General features: G+C 43.5%; 1 protein-coding gene across 4 annotated transcripts in view; it reads left to right on the top strand.

Annotated features, from left to right (window-relative positions):
• LOC123952300 (contactin-associated protein-like 3) overlaps window positions 1-15,224 on the top strand; it is a 210,634-nt gene that overhangs the window by 117,034 nt on the left and 78,376 nt on the right. For all 4 annotated transcript variants that reach the window (XM_046021655.1, XM_046021654.1, XM_046021657.1 and 1 more), the window contains 4 exons: window positions 4,765-4,968; window positions 5,594-5,778; window positions 6,858-7,001; window positions 10,703-10,964. In XM_046021655.1, the coding sequence (XP_045877611.1) occupies window positions 4,765-4,968; window positions 5,594-5,778; window positions 6,858-7,001; window positions 10,703-10,964 (795 nt within the window). The remainder of the gene's footprint in view (window positions 1-4,764; window positions 4,969-5,593; window positions 5,779-6,857; window positions 7,002-10,702; window positions 10,965-15,224) is intronic.

Here is a 15,224-nt window from a genome sequence, read left to right as displayed (position 1 = left end):
AAGGGAAGAAAGAGAGAAGGGGGGGAGGACAGAAGGAGAGAAGAGGGAGGAAAGGAGTGCATGAGTCCTTGGGAATAGGGATTATGTAGTCACAGAATGGCCAACACCATGGGGACCTACCAGTCATCCCCGTGACACTCTGATCCTGTGTCAAGTCAGGCATGAAAATAAAATTGGGAGTAAAACATGTAATTGGCCATTTTAAAACATTGTGTTTATCTGCGGCACCTGGGGGGCTTAGTCAGTTAAGCATCTGACTCTTGATCTCAGCTCAGGTCTCTATCTCAGGGTCATGAGTTCAAGTTTCACATTGGGCTCCATGCCTGGCATGGAGCCTAGTTAAAAAAAAAATTAAAATATTGTGTTTATTTCAAAAATGTACTGACTGTTACAGCAGAAATTTGTAGGTTTTATTTAGCAACCTCAAAACATCCTTGATATTTATATATTTCTATAAATATAAATATATATGTAATATAAATACATATGTAATATAGGTATCATAAAAATTTAAATGTCCATAATTAATACAAATAACCAACTCTAACATATTTTTATTTGAATAAAAACTCCAAAATAATGCATTAAATTACCCCTTAGCATCACACTTAACTTTTACAAGAAGGCTCATGAAAAATGTGTTCATATGTAATTCAACTATTTAAATTATTGGGATACTTGAGATGGAGGTCACTTATTGAATCAAAATGAGAACCAATAGTTTTGCCCATTGCAAGAGTGCAGAACCTATATTCCAAAATGGAAAATGTGATATGATACTTCATTGAAAATACAAAGTGTTTTTCCAATTTATACGATTTTAATTTATAATTATTAGTTTTATTAACTGGGGCTATATTTTGACGACTATCACCAACATGGGCATGAAGGTGAGGGAACCTCTGCTTCTACAGATGGGCTGTTCCCCATCCGTGCTTGGAGAGCTAGCCACTGCAAACTCACTGAGCGGAGTCTTCTCTGTCCCACAATATGGTGTTTTGGTTTAATTTTAAAAAAAATCTATTGCTTTGGGGCACCAGGGTGGCTCAGTGGATTAAGCCTCTGCCTTCGGATCAGGTCATGATCCCGAGGTCCTAGAATTGAGCCCCACATAGGGCTCTCTGCTCAGCAGGGAGCCTGCTTCCCCTTCTCTCTCTGCCTGCCTCTCTACCTGCTTGTGATCTCTGTCTGTCAAATAAATAAAATCTTTGAAAAAAAATCTATTGCCTTTAAAAATGGTGTATGAGTGACACTGTTTAAAAATGTCATGTTATGTTTAGTGATGTGTCCATTTGTTTTCAGATATTCAGACTGATTCATGAACATTTGTAAGTGAACGACATTCTGTAGAGTTGCTTCTCTTTGACGAGGCCTGAAACTGAGTTTCCAGTCCACACATTCCCATTGTAAGTCGTCCTTGTGACAGGGCGCACTCTTACTTATCACATGGGCTTCATGTTTATCATGAGGGGCTTCTTGATCAACAGTATGGCCCATTGTTTGAACCGTGTTGGCTGCTTTTGGGTGCCTATTTGTAAACTGCATGTGACACATGCCATATGATGGGTAAGGTCTTTCTTTCTTTCCAGACACTTCCCCAGAGAAGACCTCCCCCTTGCTCCACTTCCTCCTTCCTGACTGTGAGCTTCCTTGCCTCTAGTTTCCTTAGCAGCCCGCAGTAAGACAGGCTATTCCTGGTAAAATGTGTTCTTTTCATGATAGCTGAAGTGAGAAGGTGAGGGGAGCACTGTAAGCTCTGGGAAGGCCAAGCCATGTCTGTCCTCTTGGGTTTCATCCCAGCACCTAGGGGTGCTACACCCATGTTAAATGAAAATAGAGTGTACTTGGGGGAACAAATGGAAATGAAGTCAGGGCAGTGTGGGGGTGGGGGAGGAAGGGAATATGGGGGGAAATGGTCTTTTAATAACAAAACTGTATTTTCCAAAGCCAAATCCCTGCCAAGGCAGGGTCTGAAGCTATGGAGGATGGTCCATATAAAACCAGTCTTCTGTGACATTCCACAGGAGCCATAATATTTACCTATTTTTTGACCTCATAAATATAGATTCATGAAAAGCCACAAACAAAGTGTATTGAATTATGCAACAGGTAGTTCAACAAAAATAATTAAATTTGTGATTTCCCATCAAAAATGGGGTTTTTAATATTTAAATAGAAGAAGGATTGCCACATATCTTGCGGTGAGCTGGTTCTTATCACGGCCACCTGTAAGCAGTCAGGAATCTGGCTCAGAAAGGATCACTGGCTAATGGCGCTGAGTGCGGGATGACAGGCATCTGTAAAGGGCCAGACAGCAAACATTTTAGGTTTGTGGGCACCTGTGCTCTCTGCCACAATTCTTCGTTTTTTTTTGTTGTTGTTGTTCTTTTTTTAACGAACTTTTAAAAATTAGCTCATGGGGCCATACACGCTGCAGAGTGATGCGGGTCATTTCAGATGAAGAGAAAGCAGCCTCACATTCCAGACTTCTGAAAGCAATTCCTCATTTTTATCTGTGCTGTTTTAACTCCTCTCCATTGAGCTTATGTTTGCTACCATTTAAGATTTTAGTGAAACCACCAGGACTACTACAAGATATGTTGTTTGAAGTGGTTTTGTTTTACTCCATTGATGACATCTCTAGATTATAACTCAGTCCCCTTCTAGGCTTAGAGAACCTGTCAAAACACATGTTAAATGTGCCTCATAAGATAGAATGTGATGATTAGCTTGTGGTTGATTGTTCTAGGTATGAGTGTTAGGGATCTCACTGGAGAGGAAAAGAAAACATTACAACAAAAGGATTTTCAGCCCATTCTTTTGTGTTTCTATAAATGCAATAAATTTTTCACTACTCCATTTTGCCTGAGGGGAATGTTCCAGGAAATATAATCTAGGTTCTTTAGAGCAGTGGTTCTCATATGTAGTTACTAGACCAGCAGCATCATCATTATCAACATCGCCAGGGGACATGTTAGAAAAGCAGAGTCTCAGGTCCCACTCCAGCCCAGCAGTTCTGGGATGGGGCCAGATCTGTGCTTACCCAACACACCAGGACGTCCTCATACCTAGAAGACCAATGTTACTTTTACAAAACTATAGCGGCAACAGGGAAGCTGGGGACAAACCCGATCTGGTCAAAAGAAGCCTGATAAAATCATTTGTGGGACAAAAGTTTCTTCTTCGCTAACCACAGAAGGGACATCATTCGAATTTGACAAAGGGATATGTTTTTATCAGACGTTCATTTAACTATGCAATGGAGAATAATTGCTTGTTTCCATGATTTTTAGACACACTGCTGCGTTTATATATTTTCCACCATGTATGGGAACTGGAATCAAACTCCTGAATTTTCAAAAGATGGCTGCATGAAATAAAGGATTACTTAGAGTTGTGAACATAAAGGGTTTACTGTAAATATTTTAGTTCATCTGAATGAAATGCAGGTCCTAGTGTACATTGGCCCCAGGCTTTTGTGAAGTTAAATAAACCCAACGTATCATCAGCTCAGAAGACATCAGCTTCCTGTTTCTTTGGCTTCCTCTTGCACCTTCATTTATTGCACACACACATTTGAAAAAACCTCTTTTTCAAAAATTTGAGTGCAGTGTACACACTATGTTACATTAGCGTCAGGTGTACAACATGGTAATTTTTTTAAAAGATTTTATTTATTTATTTGACAGACAGAGATCACAAGTAGGCAGAGAGGCAGGCAGAGAGAGAGGAAGGGAAGCAGGCTCCCCGCTGAGCAGAGCCCAATGTGGGGCTCGATCCCAGGACCCTGGGATTATGACCTGAGCCGAAGGCAGAGGCTTAACCCACTGAGCCACCCAGGTGCCCCTGGTGTACAACTTGGTAATTTGATGATTTTATGGGTTGTATGATATTCACCACCAGCGTAGCTGCCACACGTCCCCGTACAACTCGATTAGAATATAGTTGGCTAATTTCCTGGCCGTACCTTTCACACCATGACTTATTCACTCACTCCATGACCGGAAGCTGGGACCTGCCGCTCCACGTCACTCACTTTACCCACCCCCCACCCCATCTCTTTGATAGCCACCAGTTTGTTCTCTGCATTTATAGGTCTGGTTCTGCTTTCTGTTTGTTTATTCTTTTGTTTGTTTGTTTTGTTTTTAGATTCCACGCATGAGTAAAATCATATGGTTTTTGACTTTTTAAGGACAGTAACGTCTTGTCTTTTTACTTGTGAAATATGAGAAATACAAGACATTCTTCTGGGTAGTATGAATCCCTTCGTGCTTCTCCTGTTCTGTCTTTGGTTTCTTTGACCAGTGTTCTTTTTATGTTAATGATAAAATACAACTTTTTCAATAAAGAGAATGCAAGTCACCTTGACAGTGGGAAAAATAAGACTATTGGAGAGCTGAGGGACAATGGCAGCTTCATAGCTGTGATGTGCCACCATGGGGAGTGACTTCAACTGTTTTACCAATCTTTGTTGTTTACAGGATGAGAAGTGTCCAGTACAAAGGCAGAAGCAATTGGGCTTAGTCAACAGAAGTATTTCTAGCTGATACATGTTAGGGAAAATGTCAGAAAAGGCAAAGAGTGGAGGTTAGGGATCTCAACTACGGGTATCGGGGAGGATGGGCAGCACCGTTTTTTCCCCTCTGCACTAAACAGACCAGAGGTATATTATGTATGTGTGTGTGTTTGTGTCAACTCGCTCATTTCAGTGCATCTGTAAATATGTATTATACTTAGATTATTTTCTAATGTCTTCTGCTGTAGGATCCGAGATAGTTAATTTTGATGGGAAAAGCTTCTTGCTATACACGTTTAATCAGAAATCTGTGAATCCAGCAAAAGATGTTATTTCTTTGAAATTTAAAACCAGACAGACTGATGGGATTCTACTCCACAAAGAAGGACAAAACGGCAAACACGTCACCCTACAGTTAGTTAGAGGAAAGCTCATCTTATCGCTTAATTCAGGTAAAAAGTTCCCAGTGGGTGTTTTAAAAAATATGCCTCTTTAGATGGAAGTATCTTTTCATGCTTAGTTTTTCACAGTTAAGTAGCTAATTTATCCTGAAACCAGAACACTTTTGAGAAAGAAAGAAGACCCTAGAAATAATTACTCTGGAGCAAGAGGCATGAAACAGAATGGTCTGGGCAAATGGAAGTGTGGTCGCTCCACAGTTGAGGTGTACTACAAAGAACACACATGTATACCGAAAGTACTTTACTATAACAAGTTTTATAGCTTGATTAGGGTGTAAGACCATTTGCACATGTTCAGTAAACAACCTGGTGATATTGTAAAGACAAAGGGTGGATCCCCGAAACTGTGAGGCAATGCTCTTTGTGAGGTTCTCAGAAGAAGATATTTCCAAAAAAAAAAAAAATGCAATAATTAATAATAATAAACACAAGAAAGGTAGAAGAAATCATTCTCAAGTGAGAGAAGTTTGTACATGAGGCTGAAATAAAGGCAGTTGACCAGCTCTCTAGGTAGAAGGGTGCAAGGAAAGTGATTGGGGAAAGAGTTGACCTCCCACACGGCAGCCATGGTACCGAGTTGGATGGAGGGGTTCATTTGCTTCACCTGTCCTTGTAGGCCGTGCTAACCTGCCTTCCCCTGATGCCTGTGCGACCCTTACCCTGGGCAGCCTGCTGGATGATGAGCACTGGCATTCTGTCCTCATCGAGCTCGGGAGCACGTATGTCCACTTCACCGTGGACAGGCACAGTCAGCATTTCCAGGCCGAGGGCGAATCCGACTACTTGGATCTTGATTATAAGGTGTGAACATTTCTTTTCAAGTATTACAGATTTTATTATTTAAACACAACATAACCTTCTAAGAAAATACCTCTGCGCAGAGAAATTCCCTTTGCTAGATTTGGAATTCTGGTGAAACGTTTCCCATGGGTGACATCGGCCCAGCAGGAGACCCACATGCACTGTTGAGATGTTGTATCACTCATAGGTGTGAGTTCTCCCCTGAGAGGAAGTAGTTGTTGAACTCGGAAAGTGTGTAGATGAAGAGCTATCAGTATGACAGGCGGCATAGTAAAATACACGTGTCTGGACGACTTTCTGTGTTACTTCTGGTGTTGGCTGTGACCTGTTCCCTTGGAGATCTCTGTGCTTTAGGACAATCATCAACAGAAGTAACAATCTAGGGTGCTTGGAGAAGTAATCACCATACATTCCACCCTGCTTTTTCGAGGAACAAGAGAGCCAAAGTCAGGTGATTCAAAATACTGTTTCTTGGGACCTTTAAAGGCTTAATGCATCCCCAGCGTGTAGCCCGCACGTATCTAACCCGGCACTGGAGAACACCTTTTGTTCTGCCAGTTCTGCTCAGCACATCTATCAGAGCAAAGGGGATGATTTCAACATTCATTTAGTGTAAGTGGCCTCAGCCGAGGAGGCCAGCTGCAGAGCCTGGTCCTGAATGAGATTATTGATGCCTTCACTATTCTAACCCATCAGCAGTGTCCTGGCAAAGACCCAGATCCCGACGCTGGGTTCTAGGAAGGTTTGTAAAGTAGAATGTCATCACGGTCAGCCGCCTTGTCACCCAGATCAAGAGTGACCATGGAAATGAACGTACAACATTCCCCGTCAGCTGAAGTGACATAGCCCTTTGAGTAGCAAATTGTGAGAAGGGATATTTAACCTACTTATCTAAATGGAATAAAGAAAGCCTCGGTACTTCTACATCTAAAAATTCACTTGAAATTAACATGATAATGTTAAAATAATGCCAGATAGATTGGAGGCAATTATCCTACACTGGCTGAGCATACGTGTTTTAGGCAGACAATCACAAAATCATTAAACAATACTATTTATGTCATTTTTTTCTTTCTAAGATCAGCTTTGGAGGGATTCCTGGACATGGAAAATCAGTGGCATTCCCACAAAAAGACTTTCATGGCTGCTTCGAAAATCTCTACTATAATGGAGTGGATATCATTGATTTGTCCAAGAAACACACACCTCAGATCCTCATCATGGTAAGAAAGCTACATGTGAGGTCAAAGGAACAGGGAACTGCAGCTTGTCTGATGGACCCAGTCTAGAATATGCCTCTCCTGCAGGCAGGGAAAGTGCCAATCACATGTACCTTTTAGTTCGTATTTGACTTAATTCACTAAATAATTAACTTGATTTTTTAAAAAATTTATTTATTTATTTATTTATTTTCAGCATAACAGTATTCATTGTTTTTGCACAACACCCAGTGCTCCATGCAATACGTGCCCTCCCTATTACCCACCACCTGTTCCCCCAACCTCCCACCCCCGCCCCTTCAAAACCCTCAGGTTCTTTTTCAGAGTCCATAGTCTCTTATGGTTCATCTCCCCTTCCAATTTCTCTCAACTCCCTCTCCTCTCCATCTCCCCATGTCCTCCATGTCATTTGTGATGCTCCACAAATAAGTGAAACCATATGATACTTGACTCTCTCTGCTTGACTTATTTCACTCAGCATAATCACTTCCAGTCCCGTCCATGTTGCAACAAAAGTTGGGTATTCATCCTTTCTTTTCTTTCTTTCTTTCTTTTTTTTTATAAACATATAATGTATTTTTATCCCCAGGGGTACAGGTCTGTGAATCACCAGGTTTACACACGTTAACTTGATTTTTTAATTTAACTTTTAAAATTTTAGTTCCGGGTGTTAACATACAGGTAATATTAGTTTCAGGTGTACAATTTAGGGATTCAGCACTTCCCTGCATCACCTGGCACTCCTCACAAGTGCCCTCATTCATCCCCATCACCAGCTTCTTAATTTTTACAGGTGTGTGGAAACAGACGCACGCTTTCGCAAATGCATCATGGCGCATCTGAATAAAGATTTTCAGGGCAGGGTCTCTGTTGGGATTGATTTCCTCTTGCTTCTTTCTCCTGCTACTGAACTCCTAGCTCAGCTGCCCGTCACTCGCTCGAAAGGCCAGTACTCGAGAGACAAATTTGGATTGGAAAGGAATTTGAGCTTAATTTAATTTGAGGTCAGGAACCTGGGGAGAAGGTGGACTCCTCTGCAAAAGCCAGCTGCCGGGTTTCTGCCCAGCCCAGAGATTTGCAGAGAGGTTAGGAGGGGGTCGGTGAAGGGAGGGGGTGGCCTGTTGCATCTTTTCATCCCGGGCAGACTCCGTGGTGCTGGCCACAAACTCTATCTCCGTGCTCAGGGGCTGTGCCCCGGTGGTCTGGTGCCTGTTTGCTGATGTGCAGGAACGCCCCATTGTTCTGCAAAGGGAGGCCAAGGCCCACGGATACACAAAGGGAGGTTAGTAAAATCAGTCCTGTGACCTAAGAAAGAAAAAGATTCTCCAGAAAACTTGCTTGACTCTTCAGAAGGCAGATGTGGCTTCAAACAGACAACTAGGAAAGTTTGGGACCTTCTCTCCCCAAGGCCAAGGATCTGTCTGCTGTGGATCTCCTTTAGGTCAGTGAATAAGGAGCATGTTATCTCAAAGCAGGTGGACCCCTTAGATGGGTTGGACTGTTGTCAGACTTCCGTCTCTCCACGTGGCTGCATGTCGTCCCCCCGGGCCGGCATGTTACTAAGCTAGCGTCTGCCCTTCCACGTTTGGTTCCTTAGACCCGAGTCCTCTACAATCAGTGCACCCAGCTTTGTGAATATCGATGCCTCCATATCGAGTGTCGTTTACAGAAATGAGATTGTTTTATGTAAGCTTTTTTCCATCTCCATTTTCCAACTCAGCGAAACCTTGTGGGAATGCTTTTTTAAAAAAAAAATATTTTATTTATTTATTTGACAGAGAGAGGTCACAGTAGGCAGAGACGCAGGCAGAGAGAGAGGGAGAAACAGGCTCCCCACTGAGCAGAGAGCCCGATGCGGGGCTCGATCCCAGGACCCTGAGATCATGACCTGAGCCGAAGGCAGAGGCCTAAACCACTGAGCCACTCAGGCGCCCCTGTGGAAATGCTTTTTTTAAAAAACGATTTATTTATTTTAGAGAGAGAGCATGAGCGAGATAAAGAGAGAGGATCTCTCAATCAGACTCCCCACTGAACTCGGAGCCCCACATGGGACTCAATCCCGGGACCCTGAGACCATGACCTGAGCCAAAATCAAGAGTCCGTCACTCAGCTGACTGAGCCACCCAGGTGCCCCAATTTATAAGAGAGTTTTAGGTTTGATAGATTACCCTATGTCATTCATGATCCAAATGTTTTCTCAGATTAACCAATTTTCTATGAAATAGAAGATCATGTTATAATATAATTATATATCATATATCGTATCTTTTATATTAAATGTTATGGGCCATGTTGAGTATATAAATGCCTTTATTGGTACGTAGTCAATGTATTTTTTAAAAAATAGCTTTGAAGTGTTTGGTCTTGCTTTGAAATACTTCTGAAACCCTAGACTCTAGATACAGTCTCAAGGATTTTCCTGTAAAAATTTCAAGACGGTTTCCTTTATTTATTTACTTTAAAACTGAAAAAAAAATTAAGTCTTCGACTGTCTGGTCTTTACTCTTTGTGCGGATCATAGTTATCTTAGGTCTTGTGGGTACCCATTAGTGTCTGAGGTGTTTAGTGACCAGACCCAACCTCTGAGCACAGGCTTGAATCTTACTTCTCAATATGTACTGGCTGTACCTGTGGTCTCAGATCTTCCTGTGGGTCAGTCACTGGGCTCCGCTGCTGTGTTTACCCCATACCAATGCCATATTGACTTGATTACAGTGCTTTTACGGTATACATTTTGGAGAGGAAGGGCAATGTTTGGGCACATATTCCTCTGGAATTTATGAAAATTTATCTAATTTTTAAAAGAGAATTTATTTATTTACTTAGAGAGAAAGAGTACATGCAGGGGGGGGGGAGACAGAGGGAGAGGGAGAAGCAGACTCCCTGCTGAGTCCTCAATCCCAGGACCCCAAGATCATGACTTGAGGTGAAGGCAGAGGCTTAACCCACCGAGACCCCAGGCACCCCACTTAACTGGAGTTCTTTTAAGAACTAAAGTTCCTTCCTCCCAAACACTATGATTAAAGGTAAGTTTTCTCCTGGAGAAGCAGACATAATCTAAAGCTCAACGGTATGTTTTTTAGTAAAATAGAATGAAGTAAAGGCAACAGGCAGCCAGCAGGTCAGAGGTCAGGCTGGGGAGAGCATGCTGGTTGGCACGGCCCATGGGAGCCTCTGAGAGGTGGGCAGCCCGCTCAGACCGGCCACACCCCTGCCTCAGAGGGGCCGAAGCCCAGGGCCTGCCTGAGCCAGATATTTGTGTTCCCTGAGCGACAGGTGTGTTAGAGTTCACACAACCAAGGGGAGTGCGGGAAGGTTCCCAGAGCCGCTGTCCGTGGTGCTGGGCTCCATGCTGCATGTAAACAGCCAGTGCCTTGAGGTATAAGAAATCTGTCTCCTCTGTTGTGTCCTGAGCCCAGCACAAGGCCTGGGAAAGATGTGTCTTGAGATTCCTTTGCCAATGCCCAGAAATGGAGGAGACAGAACTGCCCTAAAGGCCTCAGAAGAAGGTTTACCCAGCCAGGGCAGTGTCACGGTTTGAGGGACCTGTCAGGTAAATCTGGGTTGCAGTTGGATGGGGAAGCCTAGTTCTTAGGTCCTTGCTTGCTGGAAGGTTGATAGGAAACTGCACCTCTTGGAATGCCCATTTTTCACGAAAGCATCCCTTCTGCCCCTTCCTAAATCCTTTTCCACTGTATTCACAGGGAAATGTGTCCTTCTCGTGCTCACATCCTCAAATTGTGCCCATCACTTTTCTGAGCTCCAGGAGTTACTTGGCTCTACCGGGCACCGTTGGAGAGGACAAGGTGTCAGTCGCTTTCCAATTTCGAACGTGGAACAGGGCAGGGCTGTTGCTGACCACTCAATTCCAACATGGGCCAGCGGCTCTCGTCCTCGTTCTTAATGATGGAAAACTCAGGCTGAGTCTCTTCCAGCCCGGACACCCGGCGAGGGATGTCACAGCAGGTAATAGGCATTTACTGTGACCACATGGTCCTTCTGTCACCTCTGCATTAAACGAGCAACTGAATCAGTAAGATACTCATAATCCTTCTAGAGCGAACTAGAGTTCTTTTACTTTTGAACTAGGTACATCCAGGCTGTTGGTGTGTGAGTCAGTGTGACCCGAAGTTAGCTGCAGATCACACATACCTCTCAAAAAGTTTAAAAAATAGGGATGCCTGGGTGGCTCAATGGGTTAAAGCCGCTGCCTTCAGCTCAGGTCATGATCCCAGCATCCTGGGATCGAGTCCCATGTTGGGCTCCTTGCTCGGCAGGGAGCCTACTTCTCTCTCCACCTCTGCCTGCCTCTCTGCCTGCTTGTGTGCTCTCTCTCTCTTTCTGACAAATAAATGATAAAAAATCTTTAAAAAAATAGGGCACCTGGGTGGCTCAGTGGGTTAAAGCCTCTGCCTTCGGCTCAGGTCATGATCTCAGGGTCCTGGGATTGAGCCCTACATCGGAATCTCTGCTCAGCAGGGAGCCTGCTTCCTCCTCTCTCTCTGCTTGCCTCTCTGCCTACTTGTGATGTCTCTCTGTCAAATAAATAAATATATTTTTTAAAAGTTTAAAAAATAACCTAGTTATCAACTTCTGGTGGGAAGTTGGCAGTCTGCTTGAAACACTGGAGAACAGTAGCCTAAGTCAGAGTCCTGACAAAAGAGGTTCCTTATACCATCTTTTGAGCCTATATGCACACCAATCATAATATTTGAAGTTACGATTTTTCTCAGATTTTCCATTCCTTTGGGAATCCCTGTTTTGGATAAGGCTTCTTATAACTATAGGTGAATGTTCTGCTTGGCTTCCAAGAAGGACCCACATTTCTAAACTCCCTTCCAGGGTCATGTTATCCTCAGACACTGGGGACTGTTTTGCATTAGAGTGCTGGTGAAAATGTAAAGCCAGGGAGGTGTCATTCCATGAGTGTTGACTATGGAAGGAGCGCCTTGCCTGACCCAGGTTACCAGGTCGGAATTGAAAGCTGGGAATGAAACATAGCTCTTTGTTTCTCTTTATAAATAAAAGAAAAAATCTGACCACCGGTGTAGGGAATTCCCTTGTGGACCTCAGATGAGCACAACCAGGAGTGTCAAATCAGATTGTGGAAATCGCTTCAATCTTGGTTTGTGTACATCTACAAGCTGCATTCGTTATTAATGAAGAGATAGTGTTTTGCTGTTGCTTCACATGAGTACACACCGTTCTCCCTTCCAACACACTGAGATTAGTTATTTAACTTTTTTTGAAGGCTGGCACTAAAATATTATAGAAACGTTTTATTGAATTGATTTTTTAAGCTTTCACTGGACAGTGCATTAATTTTTGGAAGCAAACCAGAGGTGCATTTTTCTTGCTGCTTTTTTTAAGAAGCATTTGAGGGGTGATTTTTTTTTTTTAACCTTTGAAATACAGGCCTGCCTCCGAGATACTCAGATCTGGTTCCAGACCACCCAAATACAACAAATATTGCAATAAAGTGAACCAAATTGATTTTTTTTTGCTTTCCCACACATATAAAAGTTATGTCTGTACTGTTAAATGTGCAGGAACTTTTATGTCTGGAAAAACAATATACGCGCCTTAATTAAAATAATTCTATTGATAAGAAATGGTGTCACGTGAGCCTTCAGCGAGGTGTAATCACGGATCACAGATCAGCATCACAAATGTCACAGTGATGAAAAAATCTGAAGGATCGTGACACAGAGGCACAGAATGAGCAGATGCTGTTGGAAAAATGTCTCCGAGAGTCGCACTCTGGGCAGCAGGCCACGAGCCTTCAGTTGGAGAAAGGTGCGGTGTCTGTGAGGCACAGAAAGTGAGGAAGAGGAGACAGATGGTAACTGGTTTTCACTCCAAACCTTGGATGAAGTGTGAAAGCACCTACCAAACCAAGAACCAAAGTTTAAAGGCTGAGTGACACATAATCACGCCGGATGCCAGGAAAGGACACCCAGTTACCATTCATCCTGCTTCCAGCTTTTGGGTCCTTTATCCAAATAGTTACCTCACTGTGTTTGTGAAGGGATCTAGAAAGGTCCAGAGTGTACAATCTAGTGTCCGTGTGCTTGTGGAGCTGGGCCAGTGGAGCGTGGGGGGAGGCGAGCATGTGTTCCCTTTCTGTAGGAAAAGACACGGTCCACCTTTTCCCAAAGGGCCTCCACTGCCCAGGGCAGTGTTCTCTGCGATCAGGATGGATTTGACACAAGCTGGTGGGAGGGGTGCGTGAGAGGACTCGCCTCCCAGGCCCATTTCCAGAACCACTTCTGTCCTGCTAGGGCTGATGGGCTCGAAAAGTGCCACCTGTGTTCTCCCCAAGCCTTGAGTCCTCGTCGTTGGAGTGACACTAGTGTGACCGATCGTAGAAGCAATGATGTTGAGCCTACAGACCATGAGCCCAGTGCCTGCTAGTCAGCAGTCAATCCCAAACCTTTAGTTCTCATTATTCCAGAACTAGTCCCGAGACCATCACTGGCCTCCCAGACTGAAGCCTTCGTGGAGCTGGGGGGTGGGTGGGAGAATGAGCATCGTGTTCCCAGTAGCACAAATCAAAACACCCCTGCCCCTCCTTTCTCCATCCATCCTTTGGCTGTAAGGGCTGCCTGGGAGACAGACCATTGTTCTGTCAGAAGTGAGGAGGGTAGAAGACACACAAAAGGAACACAAAGGGTGAGAATTATAATGGGGAGAAACAGAATGATCGTAAGAGCAGGCATTTCACTTTTAAATGAGAATGTCGAATTTTATTAAAACAGTCTTTTATTATAGAGGTAAATGGCATCTTTTACCCATTCAAGGAGATATTCTGGAGTGTTTTCTGCAAGTTTTCCCAGGAAATAACTCTATGTCCTAGACAGGTGGTGGGGGGGGGGGGACAGGAGGGAATTTTAACATCAGATTTTACTTTATTATTTTAAAGATTTTATTTATTTATTTGACAGACAGATCACAAGTTGGCAGAGAGAGAGGCAGAGAGAGAGAGAGAGAGAAGGGGAAGCAGGCTCCCTGCTGAGCAGAGAGCCTGACATGGGGCTTGATCCCAGAACCCTGAGATCATGACCTGAGCCAAAGGCAGAGGCTTAACCCACTGAGGCACCCAGGCGCCCCATTACCATCGATTTTAAATGGATGTGGTTCTGTCCTGACAGATAATGTTAGGTAAACTTTAAAATAAATACTGAATGACAAGAGTGGAAGGGACACTCCCAGGTTCTTGTTTGTGGATTCCTTCAGCTCCGGGGCTGGAGGATTTCCTTCAGGACGGGTGTCATAACATAGGTCTTGAGTATCTAACCGCAATCCTCCATATTCTGTTGTCAGCTTTCTCATCATTGCTCATGAACCTAACCCATGTGGGGCCTTTGCAACAGTTTTGGATTCACAAATGTGACACAGTAAGTGAGAGATGTGTGTACATGGCAAAGAGCTAAAGTCCCTGAAAGGGAGTGCTGGGAAGTACCATTGCTCCTATTTCACAGTCTGAGAGGAGCAGAGGCATCGCAATTTTTACAGTAGGGTCTATGACCTTCTGGGTCAGGCCAGAAACATATTTCCCACGCACATGGGTCTTGAATCCATGTCAACATCACTGATGAGAAATGAAGCCAAGACAAAAAAAGCTGTATTTTCATTTTTAATTGCAGTGTCATTGACATATTAAAGAGCATTGGAGCAACATGGATTTACGGGGTTGATTAGGTTCCTTGGGCCAAACTCTGATACTAAATTAAATATGCCTGGTTAACTTTCCACTGGAAACATGACCATATTTTCTTTGGGGCTAATACCCCCATGAGCTATAAAATAACTTCTGAAACTTGCAGGTTGACTTCAAAACTCAGAGGACTCTAAGCAGTCTGAGCCTTTCTCGTTTGCAAGAGGTATAGGCTAATCTATCAGGACAATCCCCTAAGACGATCAAATTAGAGTCAGGCAGGCTCATTCGTGAGCTTGGGCATGACATCAAAGGAATCAAAAGAGTCTCACTTTATTGTTTTCAATGAGCTGAAGTGTTTGTTTATGGCCTGTTTCCCTGTTGGGTAAGACAATTTCTAAAGATTCCAATTGTTCACTGTGCTCCTTCAGAGCAGCAGGTGAGTCTGGGGTCGTGACAGTGGCCCTGACCTCCCCGTGGAGGGGAGGAGTCCCTTGCCTTTGAACGAATGACTCGCTTTGGCCAATGGGATATGGGCAAGAAGGCAAACACAATTCTCTCATCCAAAG

Source organism: Meles meles, chromosome 10, assembly GCF_922984935.1.
Source record: "Meles meles chromosome 10, mMelMel3.1 paternal haplotype, whole genome shotgun sequence".
In the NCBI taxonomy this organism is placed as follows: domain Eukaryota; kingdom Metazoa; phylum Chordata; class Mammalia; order Carnivora; family Mustelidae; genus Meles; species Meles meles.
The sequence above is the reverse complement of the archived record's forward strand: the minus strand, read 5'-3'. Positions and strand labels throughout refer to the sequence as shown.